We start from the raw sequence: 21,335 nt of genomic DNA on the forward strand, positions 1-21,335 counted from the left end.
GGTCCCCATAACCCTGAACAAAATAAACATGATAGAAAATGAATAAATGGATGGATGTTTTCAATTGGGACGGTCTTAACATTCCGCCCATTGACCATGAGATGGATTAGAGCCAGCCAAAAACTATTATATTTTATATGCTAAAGTCATCATGCAACATCGGGGTCTTAAACTAGTAGATCATATAAAATCATAATAGCTTGTTGGATAGGTTGAAAAGTTGGGGAGGATGATATGGAACAGCCCTAAACCGGTTCAGGTCTTACTTAGAAGAAATAAGTTATTTTGTTTGACAACCATTGACAACAAGTGCGACGTATACAAGGAGTAACAAATTAGACATACAATGAGAACGACAACTCGATCAATAAATTAAAAACTTTAAACACCAGACTGACAATACTGGGAGCTCAGACGGGTGAGCTAGCTTAACAGGTGAAGCTCAATTCGTTGATTGGCTGTCGACTAATTAAGTTTCACGTCTGTTATGTGTAGTCTTCTTAATAAAACAAAAATGAAACTGTACATTAAGTAAAGTACAGTACAAACATCATTGACGCTACATACATGCTAGCTTCATATTTTAAATTGAGTTGAACAGGTTCTGTGTTATCTTTTCAGTTATTTTGCTCTGCTGTACCCAGTTCGGTGCTAGTTCTGCCCTCCAGGTTCCTGTTTTTTATTAAAGCCAGTCTAGTAACATGAGACACAATGAGCTCGCTTCCAGAACATCTAAAAAGGACTTGTCCATCTATTCATTCATAAAACTGGTGTTCAGAGTCAACTCAATGTCCCAATATTCAGTTCCACTGTGTCACCACAGCACCATTCCTAACGTTTGCTCGATCTTAAAAGTTGATGTACTATTTTAACCACTTTTTTTCCATTTCATTGTAGTTTAGCTAGCTACATTTGCCAACTAGCTTGCCCAACACTGATGGGCAGTGTAAGCTGTCGTTGGTCCACCTATTGATTTCTGAGGTTTGTAGCACTTGTCTCAATTCTTCTGGTATTCCTTGTATCCTCTTGCTCCAGCTACGAGTAAGAAATAAAGGGAGGAAATTGAGGTATTAGATGTGAAGGAATTTATTGTACTGTAATATTTTCCATCCATCCATCCATCCATCCATCCATCCATCCATCCATCCATCCATCCATCCATCCATCCATCCATCCATCCATCCATCCATCCATCCATCCATCCATCCATCCATCCATCCATCCATCCATCCATCCATCCATCCATCCATCCATCCATCCATCCATCCATCCATCCATCCATCCATCCATCCATCCATCCATCCATCCATCCATCCATCCATCCATCCATACTTTGACCGTTCAAATGCAGACTTGATTCTTGTTAATTATGTTATTTTGTATTGCATTTTATCTGTATTTTATACTGTTTTATATATATGTAGTATGTGCATGACCTGCCATGTGGAGCTGCCGAACTAATTTTCTGTTTCTCTCCCCTGCTCTTATCTCTCTACACTAACAATTGCTCCTCAGGCGACTCTTCTGTGAAGCTTCTGAAGTATGTGGACGACACCACTCTAATTGGTTTGATCCGGGACGGTGACGAGACTGCGTACAGACAGGAGGTGGAGCGGCCAGTCCACTGGTGCAGCCAAAACCACCTGGAGCTGAACCCGCTCAAGACCGTGGAGATGACAGTAGACTTCAGGAGAGACCCTTCACCACTTCCACCCCTCACTATCCACAGTAATACTATTCTCTCCACAGACACCTTCAAGTTCCTGGGATCGACAATCTCTCTGGACCTGAAATGGACCAGCCACATAGACTGTCCGGAAGAAGGCCCAGCAGAGGCTGTACTTTCTGAGACAGCTCAGGAAGTTCAACCTGCCACAGGAGCTGCACTTCCATCACTGTCTGGTTTGGATCGGCCACCAAACAAGACAAGCACAGATTACAACGGACAATCAGGACTGCAGAAAAGATAATCGGGACCAACCTCCCATCTATCCAGGACTTGTACCTGTCCAGGACCAGGAAACGTGCAAGTAACATCTCTACAGACCCTTCTCACCCAGGTCGCAGTCTGTTCGAACTACTCCCTTCTGGACGGTGTTACAGAGCACTGTACGCCAAAACCAGCAGACACAGACATAGCTTCTTCCCCCAGGCTGTCGCTCTGATGAACTCACACCACTTTCAGAGTGTGCAATATCATCCTGTTCTCGATGCTTTACATTTGGATTGTCCATATTATGTGTACTGTGTGTCCTCTCTGCATCCATTGCAGCCTGGCCATCCTAGAAGAGGGATCCTCCCATCTGTGGTCTCTTCTCAATGTTTCTCATTTCCCCTAGTAGGAGTTTTGAGTTTTTCCTTGCCCTCCTGGGAGTTTAAGATCAGGCGATGTTTGAGAATAATTGTCAGTTTTTGCACATGTTGTCCTGAATGTTGTTAGCTACCTAAATGTACAGAGGCCGAGATGCACCGGAGTCAAATTCCTTGTTTGACATGCTCAAACTTGGTAAATAAAGATTGATTCTATTCTATTCTATTCTATTCTATTCTATTCTATTCTATTCTATTCTATTCTATTCTATTCTATTCTATTCTATTCTATTCTATTCTATTCTATTCTGTTCTGTTCTGTTCTATTCTATTCTATTCTATTCTATTCTATTCTATTCTATTCTATTCTATTCTATTCTATTCTATTCTATTCTATTCTATTCTATTCTATTACAGCCGACGCTGCACTGATCCGCCTGTCGATCTCACGCTCCATCCTGCCCTCGCTCGTGAACAAGACCCCAAGATACTTATACTCCTCCACTTGGGGCAGGATCCCATCCCCGATCCGGAGAGGGCATTCCACCCTTTTCCGACTGAGGAACATGGTTTCAGATTTGGAGGTGCTGACCCTCATCCCGACCGTTTCACACTCGGCTGCGAACCACTCCAGTGAGAGCTGGAGATCACGGCTTGAAGAAGACAACAGCACTACGTTGTCTGCAAAAAGCAGAGATGCAATGGTGAGGTCCCCAAACCGGACACCCTCAACGCCTCGACTGCGCCTAGAAATTCTGTCCATAAAAGTTATGAACAGAATCAGTGACAAAGGTTAGCCTTGGCGGAGTCCAACCCTCACTAGGAACGAATCTGACTTACTGCCGGAAATGTGGACCAAACTCTGGCATTGATGATACAGGGACCGAAACGCCCTTATCAGTTGGTTCGGCACCCCGTACTCTCGAAGCACCCTCCACAGAACTTCCTGAGGGACACGGTCGAACGCCTTCTCCAAGTCCACAAAACACATGTGAACTGGTTGAGTGAACTCCCATGCACCCTCGAGGATCCTGCCGAGGGTATAGAGCTGGTCCACTGTCCCATGGCCAGGCCGAAAACCATACCGCTCTTCTTGAATCCGAGATTCGTCATCCCGATGGAATCTCCTCTCCAGCACACCTGAATAGACCTTACCAGAGAGGCTGAGGAGTGTGATTCCTCTCTGTACTACTATTGGATTATAATAAACTGAGGAGCAGAAAGGAAGCTCATTACAGTGCAGAATGGAAAGAAAAATGCAAAATCTTCCTAGTTACAAAGTAAATTTGAAGGCCTGTTGGTTCACAATGAGAATATCATCCTCACGCTGAGTTGTTATAATGTTGAATTGTAGCTCTGCTACGCTGTGACCCATTTACTGTAACTTGTGAAAAAAGGCGGGTGCAGGTGTTTTTGTACAGGCACGTCAGTGGATGTGTCAGCGTGGGCTGCAGGGCGCAGTAGAAGACGCCGGTGTCGCTGGGCTGCACATTGTCAATATGCAGAGGAGCTTGCGAGGTACTGGCGTTCACTCTACAGTGAAACCTCTTTGCGTACTTTTCCTCCGTCCTGCCGTGACCGAGCTTCAATCGGCTCAGCATGAACTCGGGCGCTGCGTTTGCTTCTTGTTTGTACCAAAAGATGTAGTCGTTGCTCCCCCCCGATCTGTCGTAGCTACATTCCAGCGTCACTGTTTCACCCTCCACTGTTTGCACGTCCGGTGTCAGCTGGTGCACCGTCTGGCCGTTGCTTCCTGTCAGAAGGCAATAAAGTCAGACCTCCGTTGAAAGCGGCAATGACCTGTTAACCTTACCGAGGCTCCAAGCGGCCATCAGCACACATACAAGCGCACGATTCATGTCTGCACTCCAAGTCTGCATGAGCACTGACTTGTCGCTGAGGAGGCGGGGCCTTCACTTCCTCTTGCAGTGACATCACACGTGCACTGCTGTGAGTAGAAGAAGAGTGACTCCATGAGTCGCAACAGCATACTGTCTTATTTAAACAGTCAAACTTAGTCATTTGGTTGGAGTTTGGCTCAAGGTTTCTCACACTGTGCCTCAGGAGAAAGTACTAAAATTCATTTTTGTCCAAGTTGAACTGGAGACAAAATTTTCGCTATCCTTGTGTCACCATGGGTCATGAAGATGTAAGACTGTGGGTCATGAAGATGTACAACTGTGTACCATCGGCTAGCTACATTTGCCAAATAACTTGCCCAACACTGATGGGCAGTGTCAGCTGTCGTTGGTCCACTTATTGACCTCTGAGGTTTGTAGCACCTGTCTCAAATCTTCTGGTATTGATTCTATCCTCTTGCTCCAGTTATGAGTAAGAAAGAAGGGGAGGAAATTGAGGTATTAGATGTGAAGGAATCTACATTACTGTAGTACTATTAGATAATAATAAACTGTGGCGCGGATAGGAAGCTCATTACCGTGCCGAATGGAAAGAGTCGTCACCTTATCGTGGTGGAGGGGTTTGCGTGCCCCTATGATCCTAGGAGCCATGTTGTCGGGGGCTTCATGCCCCTGGTAGGGTCACCCATGGCAAACGGGTCCTAGGTGAGGGGTCAGACAAAGCACGGCTCACCCAAGCCCCTTATGATGAAAAACATAAATGGACTTTGTTTTCCCTCGCCCGGACGCGGGTCACCGGGGCCTCCCTCTGGAGCCAGGCCTGGAGGCGGGGCTCGAAGGCGAGCGTCTGGTGGCCGGGCCTTCGCCCATGGGGCCCGGCCGGGCATAGCCCGAAATGGAAACGTGGGTCCCCCTTTCCATGGGCTCACCACCTGTGGGAGGGGCCGAAGGGGTCGGGTGCAATGTGAGCTGGGCGGCAGCCAAAGGCAGGGACCTTGGCGGTCTGATCCCCGGCTGCAGAAGCTGGCTCTTGGGACATGGAATGTCACCTCTCTGGCTGGAAAGGAGCCCGAGCTGGTGTGCGAGGCAGAAAGATTCCGACTAGATATAGTCGGACTAGCCTCCACACACAGTTTGGGTTCCGGTACAAGCCCTCTCGAGAGGGGCTGGACTCTCTTCCACTCTGGAGTTGCCCACGGTGAGAGGCGTCGAGCAGGTGTGGGTATACTTATTGTCCCCCGGCTGGGCGCCTGCACATTGGGGTTCACCCCGGTGAACGAGAGGGTCGCCTCCCTCCGCCTTCGGGTGGGGGGACGGGTCCTGACTGTTGTTTGTGTCTATGCACCAAACAGCAGCTCAGAGTACCCACCCTTCTTGGGGTCCCTGGAGGAAGTGCTGGAGAGCGCTCCTTCTGGGGACTCTATCGTTCTACTGGGTGACTTCAATGCTCACGTGGGCAATGACAGTGAGACCTGGAAGGGCGTGATTGGGAGGAACGGCCCCCCTGATCTGAACCCGAGCGGTGTTCTATTGTTGGACTTCTGTGCTCGACACGGATTTTCAATAATGAACACCATGTTCAAACATAAGGGTGTCCATGTGTGCACTTGGCACCAGGACACCCTACGCTGCAGTTCGATGATCGACTTTGTAGTCGTGTCATCGGATTTGCGGCCGCATGTTTTGGACACTCGGGTGAAGAGAGGGGCGGAGCTGTCAACTGATCACCACCTAGTGGTGGGTTGGCTCCGATGGTGGGGGAAGATGCCGGTCCGACCTGGCAGACCCAAACGCTCTGTGAGGGTCTGCTGGGAACGTCTGGCAGAATCTCCTGTCAGGAAGAGCTTCAACTCCCACCTCCGGCAGAGCTTTTCTCACGTCCCGGGGGAGGCGGGGGACATTGAGTCTGAGTGGACCATGTTCCGCGCCTCCATTGTTGAGGCGGCCGACCGGAGCTGTGGCCGTAAGGTCGTTGGTGCCTGTCGTGGCGGCAATCCCCGAACCCGCTGGTGGACACCGGCGGTAAGGGATGCCGTCAAGCTGAAGAAGGAGTCCTATCGGGCCGTTTTGGCCTGCGGGACTCCGGGGGCAGCTGACAGGTACCGGATGGCCAAGCGGAACGCGGCTTCGGCGGTTGCTGAGGCAAAAACCCGGGCGTGGGAGGAGTTCGGTGAGGCCATGGAGAATGACTTTCGGACGGCTTCGAGGAAATTCTGGTCCACCATCCGGCGTCTCAGGAGGGGGAAGCAGTGCAACGTCAACACTGTTTACATTGGGGATGGCGTGCTGCTGACCTCGACTCGGGACGTCGTGAGTCGGTGGGGAGAATACTTCGAAGACCTCCTCAATTCCACCTACACGCCTTCCATTGAGGAAGCAGGGCCTGGAGACTCTGAGGCGGATTCTCCAATCTCTGGGGTCGAAGTCACTGAGGTAGTCAAAAAACTCCTCGGTGGCAAGGCCCCGGGGGTGGATGAGATCCGCCCGGAGTTCTTAAAGGCTCTGGATGTTGTGGGGCTGTCATGGCTGACACGCCTCTACAACGTTGCGTGGACATTGGGGACAGTGCCTCTGGATTGGCAGACTGGGGTGGTGGTTCCCCTCTTTAAGAAGGGGGACCGGAGGGTGTGTTCCAATTACAGGGGAATCACACTCCTCAGCCTCCCTGGTAAGGTCTATTCAGGGGTGTTGGAGAGGAGGGTCCGTCGGGAGGTCGAACCTCGGATTCAGGAGGAGCAGTGTGGCTTTCGTCCTGGCCGTGGAACAGTGGACCAGCTCTACACCCTCGGCAGGATCCTCGAGGGTGCATGGGAGTTCGCCCAACCAGTCCACATGTGTTTTGTGGACTTGGAGAAGGCGTTCGACCGTGTCCCTCGGGAGGTTCTGTGGAGGGTGCTTCGGGAGTACGGGGTGCCGAGCCAACTGATAAGGGCGGTTCGGTCCCTGTATCACCGATGCCAGAGTCTGGTCCGCATTTCCGGCAGTAAGACGGATTCGTTCCCAGTGAGGGTTGGACTCCGCCAAGGCTGCCCTTTGTCACCGATTCTGTTCATAATTTTTATGGACAGAATTTCTAGGCGCAGCCGAGGCGTTGAGGGGGTCCGGTTTGGGGACCTCAGCATCGCGTCTCTGCTTTTTGCAGATGACGTGGTGCTGTTGGCTTCTTCAGGCCGTGATCTCCAGCTCTCGCTGGAACGATTCGCAGCCGAGTGTGAAGCGATCGGGATGAGGGTCAGCACCTCCAAATCCGAGTCCATGGTCCTCGATCGGAAAAGGGTGGAATGCCCTCTCCGAATCGGGGATGAGATCCTGCCCCAAGTGGAGGAGTTCAAGTATCTTGGAGTCTTGTTCACGAGTGAGGGGAGGATGGAGCGTGAGATCGACAGGCGGATCGGTGCAGCGTCGGCAGTAATGCGGACCCTGTACCGGTCCGTTGTGGTGAAGAGAGAGCTGAGCCAAAAGGCAAAGCTCTCAATTTACCGGTCGATTTACGCTCCTACCCTCACCTATGGTCACGAGCTATGGGTCGTGACCGAAAGAACGAGATCTCGGATACAAGCGGCCGAAATGAGTTTTCTCCGCAGGATGTCCGGGCTCTCCCTTAGAGATAGGGTGAGAAGCTCGGTCATCCGGGAGAGACTCGGAGTAGAGTCGCTACTCCTCCACGTTGAGAGGAGCCAGATGAGGTGGCTCGGGCATCTTATCAGGATGCGTCCTGGACGCCTCCCTGGGGAGGTGTTCCGGGCATGTCCCACCGGTAGGAGACCCCGGGGACGACCCAGGACGCGCTGGAGAGACTATGTCTCTCAGCTGGCCTGGGAACGCCTTGGGATCCCCCGGGATGAGCTGGATGAAGTGGCTGGGGAGAGGGAAGTCTGGGAGTCCCTCCTAAAGCTGCTGCCCCCGCGACCCGACCCCGGATAAGCGGAAGAAGATGGATGGATGGATGGATGGAATGGAAAGAAGAATGCAAACTCTTCCTCGTTACTGTTGCGTGTTGTTTGAGATGTCCATTGTTGAGCAAGGAAAACAAAGATGTGGAGTAACAGTTGGTTCTTTATTGGCAAGATCTTGGGTCATTTAATGGCGGCCAGTACACGAGGCACGGCAGCAGATGAAACACCTCCCATTCTCCAGGTCAGAATGTTCTATACTGTCCGGAAAAGTGTCACCTGACCATTTGGTATCTCCATATACCGTAATTGCCGGACTATAAACCGCACCGGATTATAAACCGCACCAGCTAAAATTCAGGGACATTTCTTTTTTTTTTCTTACATAAGCCGCACCGGACTATAAGCCGCATGCGCACACGAGTTTTTTTACAAAGAAAGACAGTACATAGAAAGCCTTTTTAACGTTTTAATAACATACTTGAACATGTCTTTCTAAACATTGCCTGTGACGCAGCATTAGTACCGCAGCAACACGGAAGTGTGCACGCGAGTTATTAGCAAAGAAAGACTGGACACAGAAAGTTTTTTTAAAGCTTTAATAACATACCTTAACATTTCTTTTCAAACACTGCCTGTGACGCGGCAGTAATACCGCAGCAACACGGAATTAACACAGCAAAGTCACTGAGACGCGGCGGTAACGCGGCGGTAACACAGCAGCAACACAGCAGCAACACGGTAGCACAGCACGAACAGGGCTGGTTAAAAAAAACATACCAGTAAAAGTAAAAAAAGAGCCGTCTTCATCTTCCTCCTGTGCACTGAAACCAAGTCTTCCTCCTTAGTGTCCGATTGGAATCGCGTTAGATATCCTTCGCCTCACACTTTGTCAGTCTCTCTTTCGTCGTCGGTTTTATGCATTTCTTCGAGTGTGAAGAGGTTCTGTTCATGCTAATCTTATTCATGCACGAAGCGCTAAATTATATTAGACTAGGTAGCGACACGTATAGCTTAAAAGCGGCATCATATGCATTTATTTTATCCCCCATAATGACGGTTTGTGTAAAACAGCTTCCTGTCTTTGTGTGAATGCGGGTGTGCGCGTGATGCGCGAGACGATCGCATCTTCTTCGGCGCATTATCTCTTCTTCGTCTGTCTCGCTCTTGCTTCCTGCTAGAGCGCCCCCTGGAGACCGGAGGCCGTAAAAATCCATAAGTACGCTCCAGAGTAGACACGAGATAATGTCATCAACATCGACTGCCTTTGGCTTAAAAGCGGCATCATATGCATTTCTTTTGTCCCCCATGATGACGGTTTGTGTATAAAGGCTTCCTTTCAGTAATGTCCGTCTTGATCGCGTGATGCGCGAAATGTAAACAAAAACTAGCGCGTCTTCTTCGGCGCATTATCTCTTCTTCGCCTGTCTCGCTCTTGCTTCCTGCTAGAGCGCCTCTTGGAGGCCGGAGGCCGTAAAAATCCATAAGTACGCCACGCCGCCTTTTAAGGTTCAAAGTAACCTTCTGAATAAAATGCATTAAAGGTTCACATTCATTACAACCTGTTTTTGGTGAGCAAAATGTCAGAAGAATTTAATTTAAATGCTGATTGATTGGGTTTTAATACAATGCAGATGGTCCAAACAGTGCCACTGCTTTGTGTAATCTCTGAGTGATATGGCAGAGTAAGAGAAAGGGTTTAGAGCACAGGTGTCAAACTCAAGGCCCGGGGGCCAGATACGGCCCGCCACATCATTCTATGTGGCCCGCGAAGACAAATTGTGCATCAAATTCGTGTGTCATTACTAGAATTGTAAATTGTCTTCACTTTTAATAATAGCTTTTTTAAAAAATATTTGACCAGTTTTTACTCGTCTGATTTGAAAACGAGTTATTTGTCAGTTTGTTTTGTAGCTTTTACTGTATATAATAGTGTTAAGAGTAAAAGTGATCAGGTCATCACAAAAATCACGAAAAAAATCTTATATAAGCCGCACCTGACTACAAGCCACAGGGTTCAAAATTTTGGAAAAAAGTCGCGGCTTATAGTCCGGAAATTACGGTATGTCTATTAGAGAGTCACCACCCTGTGTGTGTGTGTGTGTGTGTGTGTGTGTGTGTGTGTGTGTGTGTGCGCGTGCGTGTGTGTATGTTGTGTCCGTGCTTTTGATTGAGCAGTCATGTTTATATAAAATAATAAGAGGATATACACATGTATGAACATGAAAATGGGCGGCTCGGTGTCGCACTGGTTAGCACGTCCGCCTCACAGTTAGGAGGATGCCGGTTCGACTCCACTTCCGACCCTCCCTGTGTGGAGTTTGCATGTCCGTGCCCGCGTGGGTTTTCTCCGGGCACTCTGGATTCCTCCCACATTCCATGGTAGGCCAATTGAGCACTCCAATTTGCCCCTAGGTGTGAGTGCGGATGGTTGTTCCTCTCTGTGCGATCGGTGAGCAACCGGTTCAGGGTGTCCCCTCCCTACTGCTCGATGACTGCTGGGATGCTGGGATAGGCTCCAGCATGCCCGCGACCCCTGTGGGGAAAAGCTGGATGGATGGATGGATGGATGGATGGATGGATGGATGGATGGATGGATGGATGGATGGATGGATGGATGGATGGATGGATGGATGGATGGATGGATGGATGGATGGATGGATGGATGGATGGATGGATGGATGGATGGATGGATGGATGGATGGATGGATGGATGAACATGAAAAAGTATATGAGTTTGTCTAACCTACCAGAATATACACATTGTTGTTTCTCCCACTTCGTTACAAAGTAAATTTTAAGGCGTGTTGGTTCACAACAAAAATATCATCCTCATCCCAATACTGATGTCAGTACAGTGTCAGCTTTCATTGGTCCACTCATTGACTTCTGAGGTTTGTAGCACCTGTCTCAAATCTTCTGGTATTGCTTGTATCCTCTTGCTCCAGTGATGAGTAAGAAATAAGGGGAGGAAATTGAGGTATTAGATGTGAAGGAATTTATATTACTGTACTACTATTAGATTACATTAAACTGAGGTGCAGATAGGAAGCTCATTACAGTGCAGAATGGAAAGAAGAATCCAAAATCTCCTTAGTTACAAAGTAAATTTTAAGGCCTGTTGCTTCACAATGAAAATATCATCCTCACGCTGAGTTGTTAGCATGTTATCACGCTGAATTGTAGCTCTGCTACACTGTGACCCATTTACTGTAACTTGTGAAATAAGGCGGGTGCAGGTGTTTTTGTACAGGCACGTCAGTGGATGTGTCAGCGTGGGCTGCAGGGCACAGTAGAAGACTCCCGAGTCGCTGGGCTTCACATTGTCGATATGCAGAGGAGCTTGCGAGGTACTGGCGTTTACTCTACAGTGAAACCTCTTTGCGTACTTTTCCTCCGTCTTGCCTTGAACGAGCTTCAATTGGCTCAGGATGAACTCGGGCGCTGCATTTGCTTCATGTTTGTACCAGAAGATATAGTCATTGCTCGCCAATCCGTCGTACCTACATTCCAGCGTCACAGTTTCACCCTCCACTGTTTGCACGTCCGGTGTCGGCTGGTGCACCGTCTGGCCGTTGCTTCCTGTCAGAAGGCAATAAAGTCAGACCTTCGTTGAAAGCGGCAATGACTTCACATGTTGACCTTACCGAGGCTCCAAGCGGCCATCAGCACACATACAAGCGCACGACTCATGTCTGCACTCCAAGTCTGCATGAGCACTGAGGAGAAAGGGCCTTCATTTCCTCTTGCAGTGACATCACACATGCGCCTTGTCAATCGTGCTCTGCTGTGAGTAGAAGAAGAGTAACCCCCTGAGTCGCAGCAGCGTACTGTGGTCTTATTTAAACAGTCAAACTTAATCATTTGGTTGGAGTTTGGCTCAAGGTTTCTCACACTGTTGTTCCTCAAGAGAAAGTACTAAAATTCATTTTTGTGTAAGTTGAACTAGAGACAAAATTACTGATGACATCATCAAGAAGGAGCATGTACAAGTTAAAAAGCACCCGGCATTTTTTTGGGGGGGTATGGCGCCGCTGTGACTGGCAGCCTCCCAGCAGTGTTCTCTTTTTTCCTCTTTTTTTCCTTCTTTTCTCCTTTTTCTTTCTTTCTATTTGTCCATTTGGCGATGCTGGTGCCTTCTACCGCACCTCGGCATGTGCAGATCACTTCGGATCGGATATTTTTTTTCCCTGGGTCCGGGATGGCTGAGCACATCGGTCGGGACCGGCGTGACTTTACGACGGCTTCCTGCTCATCTGGCCCGTGCTGACCGGGTCCCTCCCCTTGGCCTCGGAGCCGCGACCCCTGTGGAGAGTCCGCTCCCTCGTGCTCGTCGGAACCAATGACCTTCGCTGTGCCAGCCCCATGATGACCATCTACACGTGCCCCGAATGGGAGCCCAGGACGCTGCTCACATGTTTACCTGTTTTGTGATGTTTACCGATTCACGACCACGGTCCATTGTGCGGCGTTGAACTTGGCTGCCCTTAACACCTGTTTATGGACCCCGTGGAGGCTATTTTGTGTGTTTTGGGGGGAGCGGGGGGGGGGGGGGGGGGGTCTGGTTGGCCGCTGTTACTTTTTTTTCCTTTATCTTGTTGCTTTGCTTTGCTTTGATGGCTTTTAACTTTCGCACTTACTGGCTTTCTTTGCGGCGCCGTTGTTTGGCAGCCTTATAAGAGCCTAATGAGTTGCGCTCATGCCATCTGTGCGTCTTTTACATACCCGCTCTGTGGTATGAATACTGCTGGGGCCTGAATTTCCCCACTCCCGGGATCAATAAATGTTCAATCAATCAATCAATCAATCAATCAATCAATCAATCAATCAATCAATCAATCAATCAATCAATCAATCAGACCCTGCGCCACACCACGTGTTTGTATGAATCTCAGAGAACCAGCCAGTATCGAAAATTGATTTGATTTGTTTATTTCTGCAAGTAAAACATAACTATTACAACGTGCTTGTACAAAAACACTTGCGCCTGCCTTATGTCATAAGTTACAGTAAATGGGTCACATTGTAGCAAAGCTGCAACTCTGGGTGACAAAACGTGCCCTCAATGCACACTTCCTCATAGACACATCATCTGACTAAAACTAGCCTATCGGGAGCGAGCAGAGTTTAGGCAGATGCAAATGAGGTAGATGTGTATATAATTTTTCAAAAAAATGTAAAGATATGATTTTAAAAATTAACTTGAATATGTGAACTAACTTAGAATTTAATTTACTGTGGAACCTAATTTTGCACAAGTTCTTATTTATTTATTTATTTATTTATTTATTTATTTATTTATTTATTTATTTATTTATTAACCTTAAATGAACAAGCTAACAAAGATCGTTGCTCGGGATAGTGTTTGTTGCATTGATTGATTGAACATTTATTGAAATTCAGGGGCAACCAAACCCAATGTTTAGCAGCATTTTGATTGTATTACCGTAATTTCCGGTGTATAAGCCGTGACTTTTTCCAAAATTTTGAACCCTGCGGCTTGTAGTCAGGTGCAGCTTATATAAGACTTTTTCCGTGATTTTTGTGATGACTTGATCACTTTTACTCTTAACACTATTATATACAGTAAAAGCTACAAAACAAACTGACAAATAACTCGTTTTCAAATCAGACGAGTAAAAACTGGTCAAATATTTTTTAAAAAAGATATTAAAAGTGAAGACAATTTGCAATTCTAGTAATGACACACGAATTTGATGCACAATTTGTATTCGCGGGCCACATAGAATGATGTGGCGGGCCGTATCTGGCCCCCGGGCCTTGAGTTTGACACCTGCGCTCTAAACCCTTTCCCTTACTCTGCCATGTGACTCAGAGATTACACAAAGCAGTGGCGCTGTTTGGACCATCTGCATTGTATTAAAACCCAATAAATCAGCATTTAAATTCAATTCTTCTGACATTTTGCTAACCAAAAACAAGTTGTAATGAATGTGAACTTTTAATGCATTTTATTCAGAAGGTTATTTTGAACCCTGAGGCTTAAATGGCGGCACGGCGTACTTATGGATTTTTACGGCCTCCGGCCGCCACGGGGCGCTCTAGCAGGAAGCAAGAGCGAGCCAGGCGAAGAAGAGATAATGTGCCAAAGAAGAGGTGCTAGTTTGTGTTTACAACATTTCGCGCATCATGCAGAACGCGATCAAGACGCACATTACTGAAAGGAAGCTTTTATACACAAACCGTCATTATGGGGGACAAAAGAAATGCATATGATGCCGCTTTTAAGCTAAAGGCAGTCGATGTTGATGACATTGTGTTGCGGCACCCTTTTCTTTATTTCGTGGTCCTGTTTACTCTGAAGCTATACGTGTCGCTCGCTAGTTTAATGTAATTTAGCGCTTCGTGCATCAATAAGATTAGCATGAACAGACCCTCATCATGGAAAATGCTAGAAGAAATGGATAAAAACGACGACGAAAGAGATACTGAGAAAGTGTGTGGTGAAGGATATCTAACGCTATTCCAATCGGAAATTGAGGAGGAAGACTTCGATGGTTCCAGTGCACAGGAGGAAGATGAAGACGATGAAGCTCTTTTTTTTTACTTTTACTTTAACCAGCCCTGTTAGTGCTGTGCTACTGTGTTGCTGCTGTGTTACCGCCGCGTCTCAGTGACTTTTACCGGTATGTTTTATTTAATCAAACCCTATTAGTGCTGTGTTACTTCCGTGTTGCTGCGGTATTAGTGCCGCATCACAAGCAGTGTTTGGAAAGAAATGTTAAGGTATGTTATTAAAACTTTTAAAAAGCTTTCTGTGTCCAGTATTTCTTTGTTAATAACTCGCGTGCACACTTCAGTGTTGCTGCGGTACTACTGCTGCGTCACAGGCAATGTTTAGAAAGACATGTTAAAACATGTTATTCAAACTTCAAAAAGGCTTTCTGTGTACTGTCTTTCTTTGTAAAAAATTCGTGTGCACGTGCGGCTTATAGTCCGGTGCGGCTTATGTAAGAAAAAACCTAAAATATCCCCGAATTTTAGCTGGTGCGTCTTATAGTCCGGTGCGGCTTATACACCGGAAATTACGGTACTTTTTTTTTTTTTTTTTTTTTTTTTTACATCAAATGTGCAAAAATCTACCTGAAATCAAAAGTTGGCTGCACATTATTGGCTCATATGTGTCAACACAAAATTCACTAATAAACATACTAAAACTAAACTAGTATAAAAGTATAAGTTGAGACAAAACAGTATACTATCTGGTTGACTTTGTTTACACAGAAAAGGACTTTGCCATTGTTAGCCATTTTGCAAGAAATGTAAGCCCTGTACGAACAATGATTATTTTTTCCATTAGCAGAATTTGCTTTCAAATGCTCGTAGCATTATGCTACAAGTCAGTGACGTGCGGTGAGGTTCATGACTTGGGAGGCACAGATATCAAAACCGTAAAATTTGTCTGACACCTAACCGTGTCACAAAAAAGGTTGGGGAACGATGCTCTCGAGCATTGGTTCTCAAATGGGGGTACGCGTACCCCTGGGGGGCGGGGGGGGGGGGGGGTACGTGAGAATAAAAAAAACAAAACATATACCGGTATTAAAAAACATACAAAAAAAAAACCAAGCCTGATTGTCACGAGAATTTTGAAGTTTGATGAAATACAAATGTATGTTTTATATTCGGTGTTCAATTTTAATCCTTAAAAAACGGACTCTCCACAAACCAATAGCAGTCACCTGCGGTTGCCTTGACGACGCACCGTAGGAGCTGTGGCTAAAGCGTAGCACCGATGCTGCAGTTGAAAACACGGAGAAACAAGTTAAGAAAAAGGCAAAACCAGAGCCGACAAAGTACCGACAGTACATGGAAGACTATTGTTTGATGGGATTTACGTCCACAAGTTGTAACCCACCCAAAGCGCTGTGCTTTTTTTGCGGGGAGAAATTAGCCAACTAGCATGAAGCCGGCACATCTCCAACGGCATCTCACCTCAAAACACGGATGCCATGTTGGTAAGCCACCGGGGTTCTTCAGGAGGAAACTTTCTGACTTCAAGTCATCCCAAGACACAATGCGAAAAGCCTCTACTACATCAGCCAAAGCCCTGGGGGCTTCCTATGCGGTTTCTCTGCTCGTAGCTAAAGCCAAAAAACCGTTTACTATAGCTGAAGAGCTGCTGCTCCCCGCCGCTGTTGTATTGGCCGAAACTATGCTAGACAAAAAAATCTGCGGATACATTTAAAACTGTGTCTTTGTCTAATGACACCGTTTGCCGCAGAATAAACAAAATGGGTGCAGACATTGTCGAACAAGTTGTGGGAAAACTTGGAGACTCTTTTTCACTCTAGCTGGATGAATCCACAGATGTCAGTGGGAATGCACAGACTGTTGCTTTTGTGAGATACATTGAGGCTGACGACATTTGCGAACACATACTTTTCAGCAAAAGTCTGGAGGGGAGAACAACCGGAGAGGACATTTTTAATGTCGTTAACACATTTTTCTCTGAAAATGGTATTAGCTGGAAATCCTGCAGCAGAGTGTGGACAGATGCGGCTGCATCAATGATGGACAGTGCGAAAGGGCTCATTGCGCGGATTAAGAAGGAAAATCCCGACATTAAGTGGACTCACTGTGTGATTCACAGGGAAGCGTTAGCGTCCAAGAAAATGAGCCCCGTGTTGCATGATGTTTTGAACGACAGCATCAAAGTGATCAACTTCATCAAGTCAAGGCCACTTAATGCACGTTTGTTCCGCTGCCTCTGTGAAAACATGGGAGCTGAACACACGCAACTCCTCCTCCATACAGAAGTGTGCTGGCTCTCTCGAGGGAAGATGCTCAACAGGCTGTTGGAGTTACGAGCTGAAGTACACACCTTTCTGACGGAGCACGGATCACCCCATGCCACCTTGTTCGAGAGCATGGACTGGCTTTGCAAAGCTTTGCTATCTGGTCGTTGGGTGGTTTCCTGAAGAAAGCAGAGCTCTGGAAAAGGGCATGTGGTCAGGAGAATTTCACCTGCTTTCCTCAGGTGGATGCTTTTCTCTCCAATGAAGACGTGGAGACAGCATAGTGGGACATTTGGCTAACTTGATAAAGGGCTTTTATTGCTACTTTGCTGACATGAAGGAGAAATCTGCACAGCTGAATTGGGTGAGAAACCCATTTCTCTTGTCTGAAGCAAAGAGAAGCAAGCTTCCTGTCACTCACCAGGAATAACTGATGGAAGTGGCATCTGACCAAATGAAGTTTGGCGCATTCACTCTCAGACAGTTTTGTGTGTGTGTGCGGCAGGACCACCCTGAGATGGGACAGAAAGCTTTGGAGCAGTTGCTGCCCTTTGCCTCCACATATTTATGTGAGACCTCCTTCTCTGCAATGACTGTGATCAAAACAAAGCAAAGAAACAGACTGAGCCTGGAGAAGAACTTGATCACAGCGGTTGCCTCCCTGCCACCAAGGATGACAAAGATCCTCAGTGAGCTACAAGCCCATGTTTCTCACTAAAATGTAGTATGAGTGCAAAAGACTCATTCAAGCTTCAAAACTGTTCAATGCTTGTTCAATGCTTGTCAAATCAAAATCAAATGTTCAATGCAACAATTCAATTTTAACAGAAAAAAAGGTTTCTTTTTTTTTGTATCCCAAAAGAGGTAAAGTTGATTATTTTTTATGAGCAAATCTTTATTTATTATTAAGTTATCAATTTATTTTGTAAACAAGATATTATTTATTTATAATTAAGTTAATTTATTTTTGTAAACACATTTTTAGTTATGTATAGTTTTATTTCCTTGCAAGAAATTATTACAAGAAAGATAAATTAGCAGTGTTCTGCATACAGTATTTGAGTTTTGAAAGGGTTTATGCCTTCTTGGTGGTCACTGTTTACTGTTTATCTTTTTTGTTTCTATATGCATTGTTTGAAACATAAATGTGTCTGTCAGGCACATTGCAACAAGTTGTTTAACTTTAATAAATCAAACACTGATGGCGCAATCCTGTATCTCTTTCTTTTTGACCAGAAATGTGTTGCGCTGGTCAGGGGGAAAAAAATATTTCAAAGTGGGTACATCACTGAAAAAAGTTTGAGAACCACTGGGTTAGAGAAAATAAGATGAGCAAGGTGTGGCAGTAGAGAAAATAAGACGTGTGTGGCAGAAAGTGACTAGAATGGTGGCTTGATAGGACGAGAATAAGAGACAACAAATGTTGTGTAGATAAGTGACAGTGAAAGATGTCGAATGTGAACATGACGAAGAGCGCAACAGCAAAGTTGGCCTGCCCTTTGAGAGTGGGAGACTGATGAGTGTGCATGTGTGGCCTGGTCTCTGCGCGTGGTCGTATGCTGTGCGCGCGTGGGTGGGGGCCGGCGGCATGATCGCTACAGGGGTGGCCAACCTGTGACATATCGATGATGCACTGCCGGGCCCTCTCTCGCTCGGGCAGGGCTGTGGCTGTGTGCGGGGTGGGGATGTGCCCGCTTCGGGGGCCGTGTGTGATGGCGAGTGAGACTAAGACAGGATGATGGGAGAATGAATGATGACGGGCAAAGAATTCATACACGACATTGACTATTGAAACGGCCGCCCAGAGAGATGAACGCTTAACTTCTTGCCAACAGGTGTGAAAGAAGCATGCTTGGACTAATCATTGCAATATTATGTGTAACTGTGGGCCTCATGAACGCCTACATGATTCATTGCAATATTATGTGTAACTGTGGGCCTCACGAACGCCTACATGATCTATATGTGTGTGTGTATATATATATATATATATATATATATATATATATATATATATGAACCCCATTGAGCTGTTGTGGGAGCAGCTTGACCGTATGGTACGCAAGAAGTGCCCATCCAACCAATCCAACTTGTGGGACCTGCTTCTGGAAGCGTGGGGTGCAATTTCTCCAGATTACCTCAACAAATTAACAGCTAGAATGCCAAAGGCCTGCAATGCCGTAATTGCTGCAAATGGAGGATTCTTTGACGAAAGCAAAGTTTGATGTAGAAAAAATCTTATTTCAAATACAAATCATTATTTCTAACCTTGTCAATGTCTTGACTCTATTTTCTATTCATTTCACAATGTTTGGTGGTGAATAAGTGTGACTGTTCATGGAAAACACAAAATTGTTTGAGTGACCCCAAACTTTTGAACGGTAGTGTATATATATATATATATATATATATATATATATATATATATATATATATATATATATATATATATATATATATATATATATATATATATATATATATGTATATATATATATATATATATATATATATATGTATGTATATATGTATGTATTGTTGTTGGATTTTGTCCACAATTTAGGGAGCGCGCTATCTGCGCCTCACGGCAAAAGCCATTGCCAATCACCTGTTATCCAATTTACTCACTGCGTGCTCGTTTGATTTCTTCAGATTTAGGAAAATGCTAAGACACTGAAGCAGAAATTAGACTTACACAGGTTGGTTGAGTTTAATCACAATTCTTGTTAAGAAAGCTCTGTTTTCAGGGAAGTACAATACAGCGCTGGGCCCTTCGTGCGACCATGCTCGAGCAGAAAGTCTCCATTCAGAAAGGCAACGTTCAAGGTTCTTTGGTCAGCTTATGTTCAGTTGCACATTGTGGGCCGAGTTTGGTGGGTGATGAGTCTTTGGGGTGCGGCAAGTTCGCAGCAGAGTTTGATTCCATGGAAGTGGGTGCTGGTTCGGTGAGAGCTGGTTCCGTGGGGTTGGGTGCTGATTATGGGCGATTCGATGTGTCTGGGGGCTGTTGTTTTCCATCCCATCTTTTGGCCTTGGCGATCACCTTGGCTGTTTTCCTCCTGGCGTTCTCCCTCTGGCACCTCTGCTGGGTTTATCTCCAAATGACCTTCCTGTAAACATTCTCCTCCATTCTTCACATACACTGTCACACCTCATCCATTCATCATTCTTTCAATTTTTTCATTTTGTACGGAATTATGTGAGTTTTTGGCTGTGATATCATCAATTTATTGATGTTCCTTGACTATGCAAAGTTTGTACTCACCACTTACCATGTTTTTGTTTTTGTTCTTTTGATACTCCATGTACTTGCTTACGTGTTCATATTCTTAGTTTAATCATGCTTTCAACCATATCTTTTCTTTGTTAGGCAAAATATTTCCCTCTGTGCAGAACGTTCAGTAGTAATCGAAAACTGGCGTCTAGCATTAGTCAAAACATAAGATACAATCAAGTACTGAACATTTTTAGACTACTTTGGCAGTGTCCGTGATTTAGAAAATCATCAGGCATGCATTAAACAGTTCCTTAAGGGTCATTAAGCTATTCAGGCAATATATGAAAAAACATTTGTTATTTCAAAGTGCTCAGAAATATATATCAGATCATAAAGTTATAAAACCTTTATGGTTTGAACTTTATGAACGGTTGCTCGTTCGGCGGTGCGCTGCAGTTGCGCGATTGGACAAAATTAAGCTCCCTGCGCACTGATGGTCACTTAAATTTTGGAAAGTACAGCAGGACTTTATAAATATTTTCTAAATTTCAGCGACAGCTCTGTCACAATAATGCGACCAGCGCGGTGCAGTTGCGTGGTTGGCAATGCGCTGCAGTTGCGTGATTTGACAGAAATGCACAAATGAAAAAAATGCTTAAAAAAGGCGTTTTTTTTTGGGGGGGGGGGGGGGGGGGCTTGGAACGCATCAGTTTTTTTCCATTATTTGTAATGGGCAAATACGATTCGGAATTCGAACGATTCACTTCTCGAACAGCCTTCTGGAACGGATTGTGTTTGAAAACCGAGGCTCCACTATATATATATATATATATATATATATATATATATATATAGAGAGAGAGAGAGAGAGAGAGAGAGAGATATAGATATATAGAGATATATATAGATATATAGCTATATATATAGGCGGCTCGGCGGGGCACTGGGTAGCACGTCCGCCTCACAGTTAGGAGGGTGCGAGTTTGATTCCACCTCCGGCCCTCCCTGTGTGGAGTTTGCATGTTCTACCCGGGCCCGCGTGGGTTTTCTCCGGGCACTCCGGTTTCCTCCCACATCCCAAAAACATGCTTGGTAGGCCGATTGAGCACTCCTAATTGTCCCTAGGTCCGAGTGCGGATAGTTGTTTGTCTCTGTGTGCCCTGCGATTGGCTGGCAACCGGTTCAGGGTGTCCCCCGCCTACTGCCTGGTGACGGCTGGGATGGGCTCCAGCACGCCCGCGACCCCCGTGGGGACTAAGTGGTTCAGAAAATGGATGGATGGATGGATGGATATATA

At 46.0% G+C, this 21,335-nt stretch overlaps 2 protein-coding genes and 1 gene segment (V, D, J or C); all 3 read right to left on the reverse strand.

Annotated features, from left to right (window-relative positions):
* The window catches only part of LOC148379525 (T cell receptor alpha chain MC.7.G5-like), a 34,980-nt gene extending 18,740 nt beyond the window's left edge, over positions 1-16,240 (reverse strand). The window contains exons 1-3 of one of the 4 annotated variants that reach the window (XM_088367007.1): positions 16,019-16,240; positions 11,710-11,846; positions 11,341-11,644 (exon numbers count right to left, since the gene is read on the reverse strand). In XM_088367007.1, the coding sequence (XP_088223133.1) occupies positions 11,341-11,644; positions 11,710-11,827 (422 nt within the window). In that variant the 5' untranslated portion in view covers positions 11,828-11,846; positions 16,019-16,240. Of the gene's footprint in view, positions 1-11,340; positions 11,645-11,709; positions 11,927-12,485; positions 12,604-16,018 lie in introns of those variants that run through there. The other 3 variants (XM_088367006.1, XM_088367005.1, XM_088367004.1) reach the window with 3 other exon arrangements.
* Positions 1-21,335, reverse strand: part of LOC148379527 (T cell receptor alpha chain MC.7.G5-like) — a 34,412-nt gene that overhangs the window by 8,224 nt on the left and 4,853 nt on the right. The window lies entirely within an intron of this gene.
* On the reverse strand, positions 1,311-4,244 carry LOC148379528 (T cell receptor alpha variable 13-2-like; the record flags this gene model as incomplete). The annotated part of the segment is given in 2 exon segments: positions 1,311-4,063; positions 4,124-4,244. Coding segments are annotated over 2 exon segments (552 nt in total), but the record flags the coding sequence as incomplete, so codon positions are not given.

This window comes from Syngnathus floridae, chromosome 22 (assembly GCF_059516105.1).
Source record: "Syngnathus floridae isolate MCC-2025c chromosome 22, RoL_Sflo_1.0, whole genome shotgun sequence".
Taxonomy (NCBI): domain Eukaryota; kingdom Metazoa; phylum Chordata; class Actinopteri; order Syngnathiformes; family Syngnathidae; genus Syngnathus; species Syngnathus floridae.